The 23,520-nt window shown below is 35.7% G+C and overlaps 2 protein-coding genes across 3 annotated transcripts; one reads left to right on the top strand and one right to left on the bottom strand.

Moving 5' to 3' along the window:
- Positions 1-15,635: 15,635 nt before the first annotated feature.
- On the top strand, positions 15,636-20,226 carry LOC141668107 (uncharacterized). Of its 2 annotated transcripts, XM_074474804.1 has the most exons (5): positions 15,636-15,751; positions 15,887-15,943; positions 16,226-16,612; positions 16,687-16,900; positions 19,732-20,226. In XM_074474804.1, exons 3-5 carry the CDS (start codon positions 16,581-16,583, stop codon positions 19,909-19,911), a joined length of 426 nt encoding a protein of 141 aa, XP_074330905.1. In that variant the 5' UTR covers positions 15,636-15,751; positions 15,887-15,943; positions 16,226-16,580; the 3' UTR covers positions 19,912-20,226. The 2 variants fall into 2 exon arrangements, with proteins under 2 accessions (XP_074330905.1, XP_074330904.1); XM_074474803.1 differs by lacking the exons at positions 15,636-15,751; positions 15,887-15,943 and having other exon boundaries at positions 15,987-16,612.
- Positions 20,227-21,254: 1,028 nt separating this feature from the next.
- Positions 21,255-23,137, bottom strand: LOC141668856 (putative pentatricopeptide repeat-containing protein At1g02420). The gene has a single exon (XM_074475887.1). The coding sequence runs from the start codon at positions 23,047-23,049 to the stop codon at positions 21,502-21,504; it is 1,548 nt and encodes a 515-aa protein (XP_074331988.1). The 5' UTR covers positions 23,050-23,137; the 3' UTR covers positions 21,255-21,501.
- Between the last annotated feature and the right edge of the window lie 383 nt (positions 23,138-23,520).

Genomic DNA, 23,520 nt, shown 5'->3' with positions numbered 1-23,520 from the left:
TCACTACTCGACGGATGAATAATATCCACCGGGATAGAAGAAATGAATGAGTTTGGAGTGTAGACTATTGTAGACTCTGTGCAGATTGATGAAAATTTGGGCACATATGTCTCGATAGACTCAGAAAGAATTGGAAAGTGAGCCAAAAAATCATCTAAAAGATGATGCTCACTTGCTGGGATTTTCGGCTTCTCCAAGAGAGTTAAAGATGGGGAATTTGGAAGTGATGTATGAATTATGTCTACATCCAGTTAGTGAGTGAGAGAATTTGGTGTTTTCAGGTGCTTCAATTATCAAAGATTTTGGCTGTGACTCCATATTTATTGGAGCCACATCAAGCTGACTTTGAGATGGTGCAGTGACTGAGTCTTTAGCTCCAGTTTACACTGTGTGTATTCCCTGTACATCCCCAAGAGTTTTAGATCTTTTCTTTCTGGCATAAGTCTGTGGTGAACTTGTGTCCCTAACCCTCTTGGCATGTGCTCCTGGTTGGGAGCTTGTTTCAATAGTAACATCCTTTTGGGAGGATGAAACTAGAATTGAGCTGATTTCCTTATTAACAACCACAGTTTGTTGGGAAACTGTGGTGTGGCTAGACTTGGGTACACTAATCTCATCAGCCTTATCCTTAGGGTTTCTTTGATTTTCACTATGTCCCTCACCTAGCTCACTCTCCTTCACACTCCCCTATTTGTGTTTGGTAGATTTTGCAACTGATTTCTTTTGAGAGAAACCAGAGGACGCTTTCTTTGTTTTGGGTTTTGAAGTTGTTGTTTTGGTAGCTTGGGTAGGCATCTATTGGGTCATTGACACAGACGCCATAGCTATATTTGAAGGCAAAGAAATTTATGAGGTTGGAATAGTAGAGAGAGTGGTGCTTACCTCACTTACCTGAGGCCCCTTCATGATTGGAAAGTAAAAGAGGGGCACCTCTTTTCGGTGACCTGCTCTGTTGAGATTTGCAATGATTCTCCTTTCTTGAACCCAATAATTCAATTTGTTGGTTGGGTTCTCAACAGCAATATTCTCAATAAGATGGTTATCAAGCATCATAAAGAATCTAGCATAATAGACACTTTTACCTCTCTTATTAAGTTCCCCTAACTTACAACCTAACTCAAACATGATCATGTCATTGAAGTTAAAGTACTTATCAGTAACTAGCATATAAAGCATGTTAAGCATGGAATGTTAACAAAATCAAAATTACTCACTTTACCATAAAATACCTTAGTTACCACATCACACAAATAGCTCCATTCCTTTCTAAGACCTAGCCTCCTAATCTCACTTAACTTAGAAGTAGAAAGTGCATAGCCCATAGAATTTAGCATGGTAACTAAATTAGCATCAGTGTGTGGAACAGTAGTGTTATCTGGAATTTTAAAGCATGCTTTGATAATGTCACTATTAATGCAAAACTGCTTACCTTTTAGAGTGAAAGTTATGGTCTTGTCAGAAGATTGGTACTCATCAGTTGTCCATATCTCCTCCACAACTTCACTGTAGACTGTGGGTGATTCCAGCATAGCATAACTGAGTTTACAGCTCTTCATAAAGTCCATCATTTTGTGAAAGTCTCCAGATTGTGGAATCTCCTTGTTCATAAGAGCTACGAAGTTGTTATTTTCATAGATGAACCCAGACTGAGATATAATTTTGACTACTGGTGCCATTGTTGAATTATGGAATTTTACAGAGAGAGTATTTGCTTTTGAGAAGAAAGGAGTTAGAGCAATTGATTTGAGAATGATAAAAAAATAGAATAAAAATGAATTCTGCTTTTATACTATCTCAGAAATAAACGGTCAAAAATAATAAAGTGAAATAAAGTAACCAATCAAAATAGCCCAAAATAGCCGTTTAAAAATGAATAAACTGTCAAAATTCTCTCAATTATCCGTCGTGTAATACTTACAAACTGTAAGTATACTCGATGGACAATGTTCAGAGTTTTAACAGCTAAAATTGAGACAATTCGACGAATGAGAATAAAATAATTATCCGTTGGGTTATAAAATATTCCAGAAAAGTAATTGATTTTTATTAATAAATGTTACTCCAACGGATGATCAAACTCGATGGATAATGAGCATCCGTCGGGATGTAAATTTTGACTTAGCCAAAATTTCATCCAAAGTAGAAAAATCACTTAATTTTTTGGCTGCATTATAACTTGCAAAAATATCTGAAATGATTCAAGAATAATTAAGCATACCTAACTCAGTTACCAACCTTGAAAAGGTGGATTCATCACGTGCCTTGGTAAAGATATCTGCAAGCTGCTTTTCACTTGGAACAAAATGAAGTTCTATAGTACCATTCATCACATGTTCCCTAATGAAGTGGTACTTGATGTCTATGTGCTTTGTTATTGAATGTTGTACTGGATTTTCAGTGATGGCAATTGCACTTGTGTTATCACAGAAAATGAGAATTCTGTCCACTTGTAGACCATAGTCCAACAATTGGTTTTTCATCCACAAAATTTGTGCACAGCAACTACCAGCAGCAATATATTCAGCTTCAGCTGTAGAAGTAGAAACTGAATTTTTCTTTTTACTGAACCAAGACACAAGCTTGTTCCCTAGAAATTGACAGGTTCCTGTTGTACTTTTTCTGCCTATTTTACAACCTACATAATCTGCATCTAAATAACCAGTTAGATCAAAACCAGAATCTCTAGGGTACCAAATGCCAATTTTTGGTGTTCCCTTGAGATATCTGAAAATCCTCTTTATAGCTACTAAGTGAGATTCTCTAGGATCAGCTTGAAATCTAGCACAAAGACAAGTAGCAAACATTATATCTGTCCTACTAGCTGTTAAGTACAGAAGTGAGCCAACCATGCCCCTATAGCTTGAAATATCCACAGACTTTTCAGTAGTATTTAATTCAAGTTTAGTTGTAGTGGCCATGGGAGTTTTGCAGATGTGCAATCCATTAGATAAAACTTCTTTAAAAGATCATGAATATATGGCTAATGAATATTCCATCACTAACTTACTTAACTTGTAAACCAAGAAAGTAAGTTAGTTCCCCTATCATGCTCATTTCATACTTACTTTGCATCAATTTGGAAAACTTTTTGCAAAGTTTTTCATCTGTAGAGCCAAATATAATATCATCTACATAAATTTGAACAAGTATACTAGAGCCATTAACATTTCTATAGAATAAAGTTTTATCAACAGTACCTCTTGTGAAGTGATTTTCCAAAAGAAACCTTGATAAGGTGTCATAACAGGCTCTAGGTGCTTACTTTAGTCCATAAAATACTTTCAAGAGATAGTAGACATATTCTGGAAAATTTGGAACTTCAAAACCAGGAGATTGACTGACATAGACTTCCTCCTCCAAATCTCCATTCAGAAAGGCACTTTTGACATCCATTTGATAGACCTTGAAATTGGCATGAGCTGCATAGGCTAAAAAAATTCTGATGGCTTCAAGTCTTGCAACAGGAGCAAAAGTTTCATCAAAATCTATTCTTTCTTGTTGACAGTAGCCCTTAGCAACCAATCTAGCTTTGTTCCTGACAACTATGACATTTTCATCCATCTTATTTCCTGAATACCCACTTGGTGTCAATTGGATTCTTTCATTTAGGTTTGGGTACTAGCTTCCATACCTTGTTTCTTTCAAATTGGTTTAGCTCCTCCTGCATAGCTAAAATCCAATCAGGATCCCACAAAGCTTCTTCTACCTTCTTTGGTTCTTCCTTAGAAAGGAAGCTGCTATATAGACATTCTTCTTGAGATGCTCTCCTTGTTTGAACTCTAGAAGATGCATCACCAATGATGAGCTCAAAAGGGTGATTTTTAGTCCATTTTCTATGTTGAGGTAGATTGGCTCTAGATGAAGAGGCCTCATTGTTGTCTTGATGTGTGACTGAGTTTTGATTATGAGAAACTCCCCCTGAGTTTGTGAATCTTTGATTTGAGAAAGGGGAACTTTCTGTAGGTGATCTATTCTGACTCTCAGCTTCTCTCATTGTTCTGACAGATGATGCACTTTGTATCTCGACGGATGAAGCTGATTATCTCCCGACGGATAAAGCAGATTCTCTCCCGACGGATGAAGCATTTTATAACTCGACGGATGTTGAATTATGTGCTTCATTAGTTGAGATTTTTCTGTATTATCCTTAGTCACTATTTCTTGATCACTTTCATCATCACTGTCATCACTAACCATCTCCAAATTATCAAACTTGAGGCTTTCATGGAAATCTCCATCATGCAGTCCTTCAATCTTTTTATCATCAAACACAACATGTACTGATTCCATAACAATGTTGGTTCTTAGATTGTAGACTCTATATGCTTTTCCCACAGCATATCCAACAAAAATTCCTTCATCTACTTTAGCATCAAACTTTCCATATTGATCAGTTTGATTCCTTAAGATATAATATTTGCAGCCAAAGACATAAAGAAAATTTAGAGTTGGCTTCCTATTCTTGAACAATTGGTAGGGTGTCATGCACTTTGCTTGATTAACCAAAAAAATATTCTGAGTATAGCAGGCAGTATTCACAGCTTAAGCCCAAAAATATGTTGGTAACTTTGATTCTTCAAGCATTGTCCTTGTAGCTTCAATAAGAGATATGTTCTTTCTTTCCACTACTTCATTTTTTTGTGGAGTTCTTGCTGCAAAAAACTCATGCATAATCCCATTCTCTTCACAAAATGATCTCATCACAGAATTCTTAAACTTAGTTCCATTGTCAATGCTGATTCTTCTTACTTTAAAGTCAGGATGATTGTTGGCTTGCCTTATGTGACTGATGATGATTTCACTAGCTTCATCTTTAGACTTTAGGAAATATGTCCAAGAGAACTTTGAGAAATCATCCACAATTACTAGGCAAAATCTTTTCCTTGGGATGGATAACACATTGACTGGTCCAAACAAATCCATGTGTAAAAAATGTAAAGGTTCTTTAATTGTTGAATCAAGCTTCTTTCTGAATGATGCTTTGATCTGTTTTCCTTTCCAGCAGGATTCACACAATTCATCCTTTGAAAACTCCACTTGAGGAATACCTCTAACTAGTTCTTTCTTGACTAGCTGATTCATGGTCTTAAAGTTTAGATGGGATAGCTTCTTGTGCCATAGCCAACTTTTATCTTGACTTGCTTTACTGAGAAGACAAGTGACTGATTCTGCATTTGATGAGTTGAAGTCAGCTAGGTACACATTTCCTTTTCTCACTCCAGTGAGAACCACTTTGTTGCTCTTTATGTTTGTCACAACACAGGCTTCCGAATTGAAAGTAACTGAGTTGCCCTTATCACAAATCTGGCTGATACTCAACAAATTATGCTTGAGACCATCCACTAGGGCAACTTCTTCAATGATGACATTATCTTTTGAAATCAAGCCATATCCCATAGTATAACCTTTGTTGTCATCTCCAAAGGTAATACTTGGGTCATCTCTTTCCCTGAACTCAGTGAGTAGGGTAGAATCTCCAGTCATGTACCTTGAGCAACCACTATCCAGATACCAAAGATTCTTTCTGTTTTCCTGCATACATCAAAATCAAATCAAGTTGATTTTGGTACCCAAGTTTCCTTGGGTCCTGCCTTGTTAGATTTCTTCTTTGGTTTCTTAGGTTTGATCTCATTTGACCTGGGAATTTCTGATTTATCCATAGTCATTTGAGTTAAACCTGTGAAACCAGTCATTAAAACAGAATTATCATGCATATTTTGAGTAACAGGAAAAAGCATGCTATTTATAAATATGTTATTTCAGTAAGGCATGCTAAATGGCATTTGAGGCATGCTAAATGGCATTTGAGGCATACTAAATGCAGCATAATAAGGATTAGGTGCAAATGGCATATTAACAAATTGTGCATTCATATTCTGAGTAGACATAGCATTCATAGGCATGGCAGTTATGTTGGGAAAAGAAGAGGGTGCAGACATGGAAGTAGGCATATCAAGTTTGCAATTAATAGACAGGTGATTAACACTACCACACTTAACCCAGATTTTTCTTGGTGCATATTTATCAGGTGTGTAGTTGTTATGTTTGTTAATTTCTACTTTCCCAAATCTATTGTTTTTTCTTTTTAGCTTCTATTTTAACTTCAATCTTTTCTAATCTGTCATTCAATTGCTTGATAGACAGATGACCAACATAAACTTTCTTTTCCTTCCTGACTTGACTTGACTCTCTTAGAATAAAGTTATTAGAAACTGATCCATATTTCTCATTCAACTAGCTAGCTTAGCTTTGCTAACAGGTTTACTCACAGCCGACGGGTATGGCTCCTTGTCACTCGACGGATAATCCTTTTGATTATCCGACAAATGATTTTCATCATCCGTCGAGTCCATATCTTTAAACAATCCTTTAACGAAATTAGTCTCAAACTTCTCTTTACTCTTCTTCCAGGCTGCATCACAAAAGGACTCAATACCTTGAACTTTAGTGATTTGAGCATGGACATCTCTAGATGATTTCCATGCCTTAATCACTTCATGTTCTCGTTCAAGCTGCTTATTTAAAATCTCTTATTTCTTCAAGGACTCAGTTAATTCATCCTTGGCAATCTTACACTCAATTCTCAACTTCTCAAATTCAATAAACTGAGATTCTAGCACATTATTCCTTTCACTTAAAAACAGATTGTTTTCTTTAATTTTAGCATTTTTCTCAGTGAGGGACTTAAGTGTAACACGCAGGTGATTTAATTTTATGGACATGTCATTTATTGCATCATTACACTTAGCTTTAGATAAATGTGCTAGGTTAGTGGTGATTACCTGATTGCTTGAAGAACTTATTTCTGTTTCATCAGATTTGGCCATTAGGGCTAGATTGACATAGCTTGTTTCTTCATCTTCATCCAATCCATCTGCAGCCCAATCATTCTCCTGCGTAATGAAAGCCCTTTCCTTTTGTTTGAGCTACTCAAAGTATTTCTGTTTAAAATCAACAGGCTCAAACTTCTTCTTGTTGGAATCAGGCTTTCTACATTCACTGGAAAAATGACCCGCCAAGCCACATTTGAAACACTTGAATTTTGACTTATCAACCATGTTTCTGTTTGGCTTAGCTGCTCTAAAATTCTTCTTGAATTTGAGATTGGAAAATCTTCTGGATAAGAATGGTAGATGTTCATCAATATCATCCATGTCATCTTTGATCAAGTGATCTTCATTTTCAGCTACTAACCCTTTACCCTTGCTTTCACAGACCTTTGATGTAGACTCAACAGCTTCTACCTTCATCTCTTTCTCTTTCTCTAACTCAGCAACCAGTGCTATGGACCCTCTTTTCTTCCTTCCTTTCTCCATCCTCTCATCTTGCTCTATTTTAAGCTTATAGGTTTTCAGGATGCCATACAGTCTCTCCAAGGTGAACTCCTTGTACTCCTGTGAATTTCTCAATGAGACTGTCTTTGGCTTCCACACTTTTGGAAGAGATCTAAGGAACTTGAGGATAGAGTCTTTTGTTTGATAGACTCTTCCATGCAACTTCAGAGCATTTAGTAGCTTTTGAAATCTACTAAAAATATTAGTGAGAGACTCACTTTCTTCACTGTGAAAATGCTCATATTGTTGAATCAGTAGCTGCATCTTGTTCTCCCTTGCTTGCTCAGTACCATCACAAATAATCTGGATTTTGTCCCAAACCTCTTTGGTTGTTTTACAGTTAATGATGTTATCAAACATATCACCATCAACTTTATTGAACAATATATTCATGACCTTCTTATCTTTCCTAAGTTACTCAATATCAGGGTCTGACCATTCATGCCTAGGTTTTGGAACAGATGGCTCATTTCCAGTTGCAGCTCTCATTAGTACATGAGGACCTCTCTCTATGCAGTCCACATAGAGCTCATATTGGAAAAGAAGATGTAGGTGCATCTTCACCTTCCAGTGGTGATATTTGTCTTTGTCTAGAAATGGAATCTTTACTCCAACATCCTTTTTGTTCATCTTGTTGTTTGTTGTGATCTTTATACTCTTTGTTCTTCAAGAGCTTGCTCTGATACCAATTGTTATTCCCTAACAATACAAAAAGAATTACAGAATGGGAGTTGAATGTAATTCTGGCTACTTTATCAAATTTAAAGAATGTTCTAACTTGATAAATATAACAGTGTTTGATTAGCAATGGTGTAGAATAAAAGAGTGATAGAAATCAAAACACTAAGTAATAAAAACACAAGCTTTTAAAACTTTATGGTGGATTTGAAAGTATCCACCAGATATATATATATATATATATCAAATGAGAACTCTGTGAAACTTTGAATAGCTCACATCTGCTTACAAATTTGAACAACTAAACTTCAGAGAAATGCTTACAGAATACAACTTGATATGTTTCTCTGAAAATAGGCTTTCTTAGTTAATTGTTCTACTTGCTACACTTGGTTTATATATCACCAAGTTTACATGATAATGAGACAAGATAATAAAACAAAATATATCTAGTCTAACTCCATGCTGCTTTACTATTCTATTCCAGCATCTTTGAATATCTCCACAATTGCATGGAAATGGTAATGCTTCTTTGTTATCAAGTTCATGCTTAACAGGATGCCACATTCCTTTCACAAACACCCAACGCATGTGACTGTGTTGTCACTGTTAACAACTATTTGAATTTGATCATCCGTCGGGACTATGCTTGTCATCCGTCGGGAGCTTTGTTGATCATCCGTCGGGAGTCTTGTAGATCATCCATCGGGAGTCTATTTGCCACTTGACTCTATTTCACATATACAGAATTACAAGACATCTCATATTTACAATTAATCAACCTATTCTGCATATCAATCTAGTAGTCAACATGACTTACAGAACCCTAAGTAATCTACTTGACTAATACATGTTGTTTGTAGAAATGTGCTACAGTTCTTATTTGTTACATAAGCTACTGACTCGATGGATGTCAGTTTGTCATCCGTCGGGACTAGAAAATTCATCCTTCGGGACTATATTTGATCATCTGTCGAGTGCTACAAAATTCACTAAGTTAAATATACTAAGGTGTTTTGTTAACTATATCATCAAGTTCACAACATATTCCTAACAGCCGTAGGGATGTCACAATTGGTGATGGTCACTTTTTCTCTGTTGAATCTTGTCAAGTAATCACACAATGGCTCCCTACTTCGTTGGACAATTTTGTATAAATCGCTGGTAGTCTTTTCGAACACCCAGCTACTTGCAAATTGCAAGTTGAACGCGTGTACCAGACCAGCGAACCTTCTAATGCTTCCTTGTGGAAGGCTCATGAACCATTGTAAAACTGGTCCTGACAATGTAGAGCCCAACCCTTTGCACATACAAGCTTCCTTTAAATCCCGCGTTATTGGTACCGTAAACATTCGTTATTTATATTGTGCAATATGTTCCAAGGGGTCACTCTTCCATCATACGGGACCATTTGCAGCACCGTGAAACATTTTGGTATTTCTACCAAAGCGATGTTGTCGTGGAAGGGTGAATCATCATAGGTTGTTGGAGTCGCCTTCTCTAATGGTTTAGGTACACCAGGAATCCTTTCGATCAAACTTCTCACTTCTTGCAATTCTTTTTGAATTCTTCCTTGATTTGATTCCTGGATTTCGTATTCCTATATCGTGATCTCCTTATGTCAGTTTCTCCTTGATGATCGTCACGATCATCGTATCGTTGCTCGTCACACCTCATTTCCATGTCATCATCATTATTTGGCACATCCTCCATGTCTTCTATGTCAATGACATCATCTGTTCCATTCATTGGTCCTTCATGTTGATCGTAGTTTTATGCATCATCCATGTCCAAACGCCTGATTACGCTTGGGATGGTTTTCTTCATCGCAGTCTTAGCTCTTGATTTGGCCGTCGTCAGTTCTTTCTTCAATATTTCATTCTCCGAACGCATCATTTCCATTTCATCTTGCAACCGTTTCAATGTCGCAGCCATCTCTTTATGATTTTCAGCTTCACCTTCTTGGTTCGTAACTTGTTCTCTGTCGTTTACCATCGTAATGCGTTAATCAAATCCTTAACAAGTTTCCCATAGACCGCGCCAATTTTTTTTGCTGTTTTTTGTTGGATTAAATGCTAAGGATCAATGCTAAGTGTGAGAAAATTAACGCTAATGAACAAAAAGAAACATAAGTAAACTAGACATAAAAGATTGGTGACGCGGAAAACCCGAGAACGGGAAAAAACCACGGGTGGGATTGTGTACCCTACCTAGAGTGAAATCCACTAAATCAATGAAAAAGTTTACAAGTATTGAAGACAACAATCATACATCATTTTTTTTAATACCATATGTTTTGTAGTTGTTCTCAGTTTTCTTGGCCGTGTCTCTTCTTGTCAACCTATCCTTGCTATATACTCATGCAACAACTTCCCCTTTTTTTTCTCCGTTGCTCCTTTCCTCCTCCCTTATCTCCGAGTTTGTTCCCATTTTTTCTCCACTTTCAAATTTTCCTATCTTGAATCGTGTGTTGTATATAGGTATCAATCCCTGAACTGTATTTCCTATTTATTCGGCAATAATGTGTACTAAGTCAGTATTTTACCAGCTGTCCTTCATGTCCTAGGTGCTTATGACGTCAAGTTTACCTTCCCGTCCTGTCTTGACCACGATGTCACGCAACAATTATTTATTATTTTATAAACCTCTCAAACCACAGCACACCTATTTGCGCATTTTAAAATTTACGCGGTGCGGTTTGAAAATTTGGCTAAACCACACATGCGATTTGAACTTAAACCACACCAAACCGCACCGCGAGCACCCCTATAAAAGTGCGAGCATGGTTGAAGTTGTCGCGCTTTACCTATGTTAAGGCGCTTGGGGTGTGCTTTTGTGCGCTTGTGCCTAGGCGCGCTTTTGACAACACTAGTTCACTACATACATATGCTATTGGAAACTACCGATCCATCTGAATTAGCAATGTACTCTTCAAACATGAAGAATCCAAATCCTCGAACAAGAGCCCCTTCAAACTGTATGAGAGTAAACTCAATAAAATATGTACTATTCATTTGAATCAATTATATACCACAATATTTAGATACAATCACATAACAATTAATCAAAATCACCACAAGATGAGGTCTGATCCATTTAAGTTGTTAAAGTCCAGTAGCAACTCTGGTTAGTTGTGTTTTATTTGGTCTATATGGTGTCTTATAAGATAATTTTTAATGGAAAGACTGAAACGTGTTAAATTATTGTTTTTTCTATTTTTTGTTGGATTAAATGCTAAGGATCAATGCTAAGTGTGAGCAAATTAACGCTAATGAACAAAGAGAAACATAAGTAAACTAGACACAAAAGATTGGTGATGTGGAAAACCCGAGAACGGGAAAAAACCGCGGGTGGGATCGTGTACCCAACCTAAAATGAAATCCACTAAATCAATGAAGAAGTTTACAAGTACTGAAGACAACAATCATACATCATTTTTTCTAATACCATATGTTTTGTAGTTGTTCTCAGTTTTCTTGGTCGTGTCTCTTCTTGTCAACCTATCCTTGCTATATACTCATGCAACAACTTCCCCTTCTTTTTCTCCATTATTCTTTTCCTCCTCCCTTATCTCCGAGTTTGTTCCCCTTTTTTCTACACTTTCAAATTTTCAATTTTTTTTAATGGAAAGACTGAAACGTGTTAAATTATTCGGACCAAGTAAAATGATGACTATCAAACAAATTAAATACAATCAAATTCTGATTTTAGATGTTTGACAAACCTGTCCCAAATCTACAGTAGGGTTCCAGCTCTGTACGCAATCATAGATGATATCCAAGCGAAGAATTGTTGTTTTTCCAGTCAAGATTAGTTATCTCTACATGAAGTATAAATATATTTTTTATCGTAGTTAACCTGCAGCCGCTACCCTTGTACGTACTGGATAAACCTTACGGGCTCATTTGTATTTAGACATACGAATTCAACTAATACTGCATTAGAAATGATTTTTTTTAAAAAAAAGAGTTTTATTCTCCGTGAAAGCGTTGTCAAGAAAGTTAAGTTTGCATGTACTTTATTACTCCCTCCGTCCCTAAAAACATTTTCTATTTATGTTGTACACGTTTGACAATACACATTTTTATTGTTAATATCTTTAATTTCATAATAGTATTAAATATAAAAATTGTATTATATTAAAGTACTCATAAATACAAATTCAACAAGATCACTCATGATTATATTTGATCTTATAAGTTAAACGTAAATTAATAGTCAATTGTTTAACATAAATAATGTCCGAAGTCAATATATTAAATGTATATCGGGGACGGAGGGAATATCATTTTCGTAGATTGCAAGACTGAAAAAAAATGTTTTAGCAGCCAGCTTACCTCATTTAGTGCAGCACCATAATTTTAGTACGGAATGGAACTGTTGTCAGGCACAAAGTACAAACTTGCTGACAAGTTCACAGCTTGCATTTGTTCCTGCATGTTCATAAATTATATATATGTAAAATAGTAAATATTTTATCAAGCTTGTTGGCATGAAATATGATTAATGAAATGCCTAAGAGCAACTCCAAGAATTGTTTGACAAATTCCTCATAAAAATTATTATTATATAATCTCTTAAGTTATTTATGATATAAATGAATTGTTCAACTCCAACCGCCCTCCTCTATAATGTCTCTAAATATTTTTTAATCTTAAATCAACAGCAACAAAAGGGAGGGACCGGTGCACAGACTTCTGTGGAAACATAAATACTAATATAAAACTAGTTTAGGAGTCATTACATGCTCTTAATAGAGAGGAAGATTTTAAAGCTCTTAAGATTATGGGGAGGGACTAGGAGGCTATTGGATTTTTTTGTCAATTTGACTAAAATTTAACTTAAGAGCATTGATAGGGTAGCTCTTGGAGTTGCTCTAAGACTTCATAATAATGTTATATTCAGTACCCATTTGATACTCCTTTCATCCGTCCAAGTGTTTATATTTGAGTTGGGCATGAATTTTAAGAAAAATGATAAAATAATGGAGGAAAAATAAAAAAGTGAGTAAAGTAGTAAGACCGATTAATATTATATGTATTAAGTGAGTATAGTGGAGAGAACTAGTGAATGTAGTTATTTTAAAAATTATAAAAAAATTATTATTTTTGAATTTTTTTGAAATATAAATAATTAGAAGGGACATCCAAAAAAAAGTGTAAATAAATGGGAGGGGTAGATGAAATAACATCTAAACAATGGAATCTCACAAAAACCTTGAATAATGTAGCAAAATCATATTTTGACATTTCTGATTCCTAGAAAACTAGGGGATAGAGCCCACTCTCCCACTAGAGTCGTCTGGTTTAGAAAATTTGGACATCAAGTATGGATTTTGTTCATTCCAAACTCATATATGTTCATGATTTGTATTCGCTGAAACCCGTACCTAAAATTCACTTGGAATCAGATTTAATATCTTAGGGAAAAGGTGGGTACGGAGAAGGGGTATGAGGTATCAGATTTACCATTACTAACTTAAATCCCGTGTGATACACGGGTTCCCGTTAATATTTAAATTTTTTATTTATCCCGTCATATTATAATTTTAATATATATAATAATAATAATAAATTTATAAAAAAATAATACGATAACATATGGTCGTAGTTTAATATAATAAGTATATTACATCTAGTAGGTTAACGATTTAGTAATTTAGCGGATATATAACACTATTTTTTTAATAATAGGATAAGGTATGGTTGTAGTTTAGTAGGAAAAGTAGACTATGTGTGTAATAGTTTAATAATTTCGTAGTTTAGCGGATATATAACACTATTTATTTATTTTCTTGATAACTAAAAATTAGGGAATAACCGTTTGAACCATATTATACCTCATTTTGGTTATTATATTTACTATTATTATTCATCTTTATTTTTACGATTAAATACAATTTATGTAAAGATATTTTAAATTTGATATATTATTTAATTTTAAATTAAATTATTATAATAATATTTATCTAATGCCAATTTGTAAGATTTAATTTATTAAAAAATATTAAATTATTATTTAATTGGTTAAATTATATATTACTAATCATATAATTTTTTAGTAAATTTTTATTTGTAAATTATGTAAGAATTTAGTTTCAATGTATAATGTATACTTGCACATAATATTAGAATCAAAATTGAAATGTCGATTATATTTGAAATAAAAAGATTCATTCTAGCACTGAACCAAATATATAATATCAGAAATCATTGCTCATCCCCATACCCCCGATTCCTGATTCCTGATTCCAAACTCATACCGACTTCTGAACCAAGCGACCTCCAAATCGACCTCCAAATCTGTTTGTGCTAGCAATACGTTGTGTGCAACGTTGGGACACCTACGCAGTTGGTCCTCACCTGATATAGGAAGGGCAGATTAGGAATCCTTGAATTAATACTATTGTGACGATTAGGAATGGCCATCGGGTCATTTCGGGGTCGGGGAGTGTTGTCCCCGCCCCGATCCCCGAACCTAAAATCGATCTCCAAATCCGCCGCGATCCTCAAACGGGGATAATTTACTCACCGTTACCTGTCTCAAACGGGGAACGGAGATTCCCTCGGGATTCGAAAATTTGTTTTTTATTTTTTTCGTTAAATAAAAGATTAAATTTTAAATAATATTTTTCAATAAAAATTCACATAGTAAATCATAATATATAGATTTTCTTTTAAATTTAATATTAATGTTTAACCTTAATTTGAATTAATATTTATTTTTAGTATAATAATAAACAAAAATTATAATATTATAATGAAATAATACCACAATAAGCAAATTTAAATCATATAGGAGATGAGAAATTGAAAATAATAATATATTTTATATATTTCAGTATTTATTTGAGATATATATATATACAATAGTATTTTTATTTAGAATACGATTCGGGGTCGGGGATCGGGGCTGGGAGACACTAATCCTCGCCCCCGCCCCGATCCCCGAATTTTTTACATATATCTCCCCGATCCCCGCCCCATACCCGAAAATCATCATATAAACGCGTGAAGTTAAGAGAAAAGTCACAATTAAAAAGCAAGCAGGTACTCATTCAAATGATGAAATGTATCACAATTCACAACTAGAATAGAGATCACATTATGAAATGTACCTCAGCGAAAGAAACATTGTGTTTAGCTTCATCCATGCCTTTTTCAAGGATTTAAGAAGGGAGAGATGTCTAAGAAGCTTGATTGCTTCATGGCCTCTTTAAGATTTTCGGGAATATAATTAATGATAGCTAGGGATGCAGCCATATCTGCATGTTTTGTGTATCTGCAACTTGTACAACCAATCCATATTATATAATCAAATTTTAAATTCCCACAAACTGAAGCTATGACCTGTTTGGATAGCCATATTTCATTTCAAATACTGGATTTCACTCAAATTTGTGGTTTGGATAGATGAAAAATTTGGATTTGTATTTGGCCCAAATTCTACCCATTTAAATTTAAAGCCCATATCTAAGTATTTCAAATAACAATTTTAGATATGTCATTCCAAATGAAAAATAGCCCAAATATTGGATCGAGCTACTCACTCACCCTCTCTCCTCTCTCTCTACCGTCTCTCTCCCCTTATCCCCCTCTCTCTCTCTCTCTCCTCTCTCTCCATCGTCTCTCTCTCCCCCCGTATCCCCCTATCTCTCCACCGTCTCTCTCTCTCCCCCTCATTCCACTTATCCCTCTTTTCGCACTTATGTTTTTGCTTAATCCATCAATCAACATGAGGTATGCTATATGTGTTTGTGTATCTATACATATCACAACAAATTGATTCAATATATACACACACACGAATACTTATTGATTTCAATTTTTTCTCACTCACACAAATAAATTGATCAGATCTATATGTTTTAATAGGAAAATAATTGATTTTATTGGTTCTTTTTGCCGTTCAAAAGAGAAATCAGCTCAAGGGTTAGTGTTTACACATTTTCCTCTTTATATTTTCTCTCTATTTGTAATTTCTATTTCTGCCTAACTGCTGTAATTTTTGATTTTAATTGAGTATGTCGTAATTGGATTAAGTTAATATTTGTTTATTTTTTCTAACTGAAAACATAGAAAATTTCATGTCTCTAACGTTTTACGAAAGCGTCCAAGGGATAATGTTGACAATGAAGAGGATATGGAATTAATTATGTTGGTAGTAGGTTTTATTCAAGTCGTAGTGACAGCATCTTATGGCCAAAAATATAGGTTGAAGGAGTTAACATGGAATGCTTACGATCATTCTCAGATTAGGGCTACTTGGATGAATACCTTAAAAATTGATAGGAGATGTCGTGATGAATTGCGTCTTGATATACCTCGATTTAAAAAGTTGTGTCACCTTTTAGAAACTAAGGGTGGGTTAGTAAATACAAAACATGTCACTTTTAAAGAAGTTGTCGCTTTGTTTCTTCATATCCTAGCACATGATTTGAAAATAGAACCATACAAGCTATTTTTGCACGTTCTGGAGAGACAGTGAGCCGACAATTTCATATAGTACTTGGAATATTACTCAAGCTTGGGAAGGATTACATAAAGAAAGTAGACCATTCCACTAGTTATGTTGATGATAACTAGTGGAAGTGGTTTGAGGTAATCTAAAAGTCAATTTCTAATTATGTATGTAAAACTCAAAGTGTCCATTATTAAACAAGAACTTTATTTAGGGTGTTGTTGGAGCTCTTGACGGGAAACATAACAAGGTTTGAAATGGTTATATTTGCCACTGTGGATAATGTGAGGAACCGAATCAAGGTTTGGAAGAAACACTATGCTATGATAACTGAGATTAGAACTTATACCAAATTTAAGTGGGATGAAGAAAAGAAGATGCTGGTGATACCGATAGAAGATCTTGCAGAATGGAAAGCTTATTGTGAGGTATTCTATATCTTTCCTGATTATATTTCCTGTATTATCTTACCTGAATAAAATTATCATGCAAACAGTTGCATGATATTCTTGTTTGCAATTCAAAGCAATCCAGAGTAATACTTTTTTGCACACACATATCATAGCTAGTGGCGAGATGCTCTCTGCTCTTAGCAATAGTGAATCTGATTTTTAAAAAGAAAGTTTAACCTACGTCTGCTAGGAGGTCAAGGTAGTAGGGGTTTTGTGCTTACACTATTTGCATATTTGAAGATTCTGCAAGCCAAGTCTCATTCAAGGAAGATTAATTTGGCTTGTAAAGCTTCTTACTGAGACAAGTTGGTCAATTTTTAGTTATGAGCAACTAAATCATGTTTCTCAGATTGAGTATATTACTTCTAGTGCTCTTGATTCACAAAATAATCTATGCAGACACAAGAATCAAACCTGATAATTATACATGGTAATATACTATTATATCAAGGTCAATTTAAATTGAAATTGCAATTTAAATTGCAAGCGGATAGGTCAAGTACATAACTGTATTATAAATTGCAAAATTGGATGTTAAAAATTATCAGCTACTCTTAATTTTATCCTGCACCTCAGCCAGATATTATTGTACAACAAGTTTCTGACCTCAAGACTGGTTCAAGTCAGCTGTTAAAGTAACAAGTCTTGTTATGAGAGCCCTCTTTAAGGACTTTTGATTTTGAAGGAAGCAACAAATATTAAGTTGAGCAGGCAACCAATGATATAGATATGCAATTTTACAATGAACTGGACACGAAAGTGTATTAGTTGAATACAATGGAGGTCTGGGCTGACATGTTACTTTAGTAATCTATAAATGTAGTGAAGTTTGGTCAAATATATGTAAACCAAGTGATACAGATGAAATGATTAATAGTGATATTTTGAATACCTACTGGCTTAGGTACTCTCAGAGATATGATCAAGTACATTGATTTCACTTATTTATATCAGTATATATAGATATGAACTTGGTTTTATTTTTTTGGTGTTTTAGTCCTTTCCCTAACACATATACTAGTATCTACTATTACGCTGCATGAACAAAAGTGATTTTAAATGAAAAATAGCATACCAAGCCCCATCAGTACTCATCCTTTCACCTGTATATGTTGCATGTGCTAAAATGATTATATCTCCAGTAGATAGTTACACACGTTGTATTGTCTATTGTGAAAATGAAACTCCGCATCTTACATAAGAGGAAGATATCAGTAGCCAAAGACCTTTGCCCTAGTGTTTAGACCTCATTCTTTTTTTTTGGGTAAATGAGGTCAAGTCTCAAAAAATATATTAAAAAAGAGAGAATATACAAGGGTCCTTAAAAATTTAACTCTTGAAACAGAACTTCAAGAGAAAAATAAAAAAGGAAAGAAAAGAAACCAAGTCAAAAAAACCAAAACAACCTCAACTCTGTTACACAAATACAGAAAAAAAGGCACAGCTACCAAATAAAACAAACAAAAGTCCAACCGGAAGCCCAACTCAAACAACCAGGCCGAGGGACTAGTACCAAGAAATAAGCCCAACTTCCTTTCTCCAAGCCACAAATAAAGCCCTGACGAAATTAGAAACAAGAAGCCCAAATAAACCAAACCAGTACCCATACTCATTAAATGACCGAAACAAAACTTGCAGCCCAAAAGAAGAGCCCAGTCATTCCCAAAGCTCACACCAGCTTTCCAAGCAATAAAAACCAGATGCACCTCACGAAACCTAAGCAAACTGAAGCAAGTCCCGTAAACAATCACCTGAACGTCATTGCCATCAACTCCCAGATCAAGACTCGCCTCCCCTGCTCCACTCGAAACCTGCATAAATGAGCGACAAGTGCAGAAACAAACATCAACCAGACCTCTGCAATCTGTCGAAAATCTGGCCAACCCCCAGGGGCAACTCCTCGAACCAGAACTGCTGCCTTTCACCACCTTCACTACTCTCGTCTCTCCTTCTCCTATCTCGAACTCTCGCAGAAAACCCCAACCCAAGAACCACCCCTCCTGAGATCGACCCTCACAAATCTCTACACACCAACGCCCACCTCTATCCTTCCCCCCAGCAATCACCACCTTCCCAAAATCCCACCCTATAATAAGCCTCACCTGCAACAGCAACCTAAAACTCCTCCCTAAATCTCCCAAAACTCCAAGAAACCCCACCCAAATCAGCTTAACCCTCACTCTCACACCACTCCCCCTCAAGGCAACAACACCAAACAACAACCCTACGAACCCCAGCCCAAGAACCCTACCCAGATAAAAGAAACCCCACCCAAACACACACACGCACACATGCATCCACCTAGCTTCTCTACTCAGAAAGGAAAACCCCCACTCAAACCCAACGCCCCACCCAAACTCAAGCACACACACACTAACACACACAGGCTCACACACACCCACACACACCACACACTCACACACTTCACAAACACACTCACACCAGACTCCACCCAAGAGAACAATGGCCCAGATCTTACAGCAAAAACTCTTGCAGGTCTATTAGACCTCATTCTTAATAACAGGTCGTAGAAGTTTCAAGGCTCTGCAGATTGCAGAAGCATATTATGGTTGGTATGAATGTAAATAATCAAATGAAATTGGGTGGAGTGATTATTTTTTCTGTTTTGCCCTTTGTGCATGGTTCCTTCTCTTAGAGTACTTTAAGTTGTTGGATAACTTTTTACAGATTTTGTTTAATGCCTGCTTCTGATCTAATTCAAACACTTTACTATTTCTTTACAATGCTGTGTATAATGATTAATAATCATTCTGCTGATTTTTTTGTGTTGTGATTTTCTTGGGCAGGAGTTCCACACGCTTCTGCCTACCAGAACAAGCGTATTCAGAATTGGGATGACATTTGTACTTTATTTGCCTCTGATAGAGCTATTGGTGATGGTGCAGAGCAGTATGAAGAGTCGACAACCGCAATGGAGCTCGAAAATGAAGTTGTTAGCACTGCTGAAACGGGTTCTGGTGAATTAAATAAAAGGCAAAAGAGGGACTGTCTTGCTGATGCCGTTACTAGTTTTGCAGAGTCATTCAAGGAATACTTGAGTAAAGCAAAAGAACCACCACGACCCACCTGCAAAGAAATATATGAGGTCGTATCTACAGTTGATAAAATCATAGATAATGATGCTATGAGGGCTGTCAAGAGGTTTGTAAATGGACAAGTTGACGAGTTCGAGATGCTGAAAAGTTTACCCGATGATAAAAAGTTAGGCTGGATCTTATTGCTTATTAATGATTAGTTATTTTTAAACATATTTTAAGATTGTGTTAAAAGATTCTGCAGTTCAGGTGTATTTTTGATTGTTTACTGATGGATTTTAAGTATCTAAGTTGAAATGAAATTCTACTTATTGCCAAACAGCATTGGTAAATTGAAATTCAGGATTCGAAATTCTTGTAATTACCAAACAGGTTATTTGTATTTGAAATTCCAAAATTCAAATTCCTCATTTGAATTTCAATATTTTAAATGAAATTCGCGTTTCCAAACGCTTCCCTATGGTGAAAAATCAATTTACCACTAATGCAACACGCTGACCAGGACAAGATACCATCATCAGCTAATAATGGTTGGTACCGCCTGTTTGTTTGTTACCGGTGCGGTTAGAACGTAAAATCGGAACCGAACCATTTAAATCGTTTCCGTTTTTTATTTTTCGATTTCAGTTTCGGATCGGTTTTATTCGGATGGGTGTTATACGGTTTTTTCTGGTTTCGGTTTAAATTCGGTCCCTATGTACTGTTACCAAGTACGCTTTTTAATCCTACGTACTGACTTCCTCGTGGGACGTCACTGCAAGTTACAACAGAAAATCCTCCATATTCTGGTATATGATTTGGATAGGAAAATGGGTCAAACCGAGTTCGACCTGGAAGCATCGGGTCCAATTTGTACCTGAACCAGATATTAACATGGGCGATTGGATAAATTATACAACCATGTTTTATTATTTTTGCAAAGACATGGTCAAATCTTTATTTTGTCACCCCAATCTTTATTTTGTCACCCCTATTCTTGGCAGAAATTAATAGGATAACTGTTTGAACTGGCTGTACTTCTTTAAGCAAATCAAACGGGGAGAATAATTGTTTGCATTTAACATCTGGCTCAAAAAGATGACAAACCTATCCTAAATCTGGGTTTGTCCTCAATCACAAATAATATCTACTTGTTGAAATTGCAGAATTATCCAGTAAAAGATATATATACGAGAATCCAAGTCCAAATATATTTTTCAAATGAAGTACTGGAACTCGTATAATGTACCAGACTACCAGAGAACAGCTATTTAACAATGGAGTTTGATCACCTGTAGTGTTTTGACTACCTGTAGTGTTTTGACTCATTCATGCAAAGATCTCAGTTACAAGCTACTGACATGACTTAAACAAGTTTCACTCAGCTCTAACCTGTGCTGGCCACTAAACTCTCAAGTACTGAACAAATAGCAGGAAAAATGAAATCACAGTCAATTTACAACCATACAAACTTTCTACTATAATGAAGACACATGTGCTTCATGTAGGATACCAGTTCAACCTCCTCGGCCAGGCGCATGATTAGATTACATGCATCTGATCTAAATCGACTGAAGTGAGATTTCTATAATCCGGACGTTTATCTTCAGAGACTTGGACTGATGAACCAAAAGAAGCCATTTTATCTGATAAATTCTGAAGAGCATCATGCTTATTAGTTAATTCCATTAGCACCTTGATCCTCCTGAATGAAGTGTAGCTTGGCTTCTGCCCTTTCTCCACCATTTGCAAGAAACATTTCTCTGCTTCAGCTAGCTTCCCCAAATTACAAAGCAAATCAAACAACACATCAGAAACCAAGGTATAGGATCCGAATCCCTTCTCCACCATATCATTCCAGAGCTCAAGAGCCAACTCAACCTTTTCCTCCCTTTTAACCAACCTTATCAGAAACATACAAGATTGCGTGTTGGGAAAACATCCAGTTCTCCTCATCCTGTCATACAAATTCCAAGAAGATCTCAAATCGAAAGTCCAATACAGTGACCTTAAAATCACATTGTAAGTAGTTGCATTCGGATCCAAACCTTTGTCTGCCATTTCATCCAACAGTTTATAAGCTTCAACAAGCCTCTTTGCAATACAAAAATTCCTAATTACAGCATTGTAGGCAGCAACATCCGGATAACATCCATACTCTTGCATTCCCTTTAAAAGATCTCTAGCTTTATCCGGCTGCCCAACTAACCCCAAACCCCCAATCAAACTAGTATAAGATATCACATCCGGCACAATATCCTCCTCTCTCATTTTATCCAGCATCTTAAACGCCTTGTCAACTTCTCTACCCTTACAATACACATCAATCAAACAATTATAGGAAACAACATCTGGCTTAATCCCCAACTCCTGCATCTCACCAAAAAACCCCTCGGCTTCCTCCGGAGACTTCCACCCCGACAACAAAATATTAAAAGTCTGCAAATTGGGCTTAAACTCATGCTTCAACCCATGATACACATTCCTTGCATCAATCATATTCTTTTCTTGACACAAAGTTCTGAATAATCCATTATAACACTCGGTCCCAAACATCGGAACAATCCTCCTAAACTTCCTAAACATTCCAACCGTAAACCTAACCGAACAAACCTTGGCAACCCGACCCAAAACAACCATAACAGTCCTCGGGGTAATCAAAGACCGATCTTTCTTTTTAATCTCCCCTAAAACCTCCCAAATTTCCCTAAACCTCCTATTCCTACCCAGAATATACAGCATTGTATCGACCGAATACGAAGTATGATAAAAGCCCCTTCGTTGCGCAGTTAAATTAAAGAAATCCAATGTAATTCTTGGGTTAGAGTGACTAAACCTGGCCTTTTTTAGGACATTATCAATTAAGTCATTGGACAAAAATATTTGGGAAGATTTGAGTGATTGTTTCATGTGATTAGTATTAGTTGAAGTGCATATAATGTTGTATACAGTTTGTATATCATTGTGATTTACAGAGGATTGATTTGTGTGGAGTGAGAGAGACGCAAAGAGAGAGAGTGAAATGGAATTAACATACCTTGTTGAAGAAGCTTGTAGAGAGAACAATAAGTTTTGTGGGTTTATCAGCATTTTCTTCAATATAGGGGTTTTATGATTTTAGGGGTTTTTCAAGGAATATATCGACCTCAAATCACAATACAGTAACTACACTTACATGATGAGACGAGATACAAATAATTTCTAATCTTTAAGGGATATTTTATCCATTTTTTTTATAATTTCGCCATTCAAATACACCATACGCGTACTCACCAACTTTTGTGGGGCATTTATCTCCCAAGTAAACCGTGAAAAAATGGGGTATCGGTCCCAAATTTCATGGAAAATAATGATCTTAGATATTATTTTCTAAAAATATAGTTTTAAATGTCAATTTAAAATGGAATCTTATGTTTTGTTTTTCTTATTCATCGAAAACAATGAGTTATATTTCGTTCTGATTTTTTTATTAAATAGCAAAACGTAACTTGAAAAATTGTTTGAAGTGTCGAAAAGATGTTTGGTTTGAAGCAAAATGCAAAATAGACTATCGTTTTGTAA

The sequence above is a fragment of the Apium graveolens genome, chromosome 6 (assembly GCF_009905375.1).
Source record: "Apium graveolens cultivar Ventura chromosome 6, ASM990537v1, whole genome shotgun sequence".
Lineage (NCBI taxonomy): Eukaryota > Viridiplantae > Streptophyta > Magnoliopsida > Apiales > Apiaceae > Apium > Apium graveolens.
The sequence above is the reverse complement of the archived record's forward strand: the minus strand, read 5'-3'. Positions and strand labels throughout refer to the sequence as shown.

Coding starts and splice junctions, on each gene's coding strand:
- LOC141668856 (XM_074475887.1), bottom strand. CDS start 23,049: ATGCTGATAAACCCACAAAACTTATTGTTCTCTCTACAAGCTTCTTCA.
- LOC141668107 (XM_074474804.1), top strand. CDS start 16,581: ATGTTGATGATAACTAGTGGAAGTGGTTTGAG. Junction 16,613..16,686: donor ACTAGTGGAAGTGGTTTGAG/GTAATCTAAAAG, acceptor AACTTTATTTAG/GGTGTTGTTGGAGCTCTTGA. Junction 16,901..19,731: donor AATGGAAAGCTTATTGTGAG/GTATTCTATATC, acceptor TTTCTTGGGCAG/GAGTTCCACACGCTTCTGCC.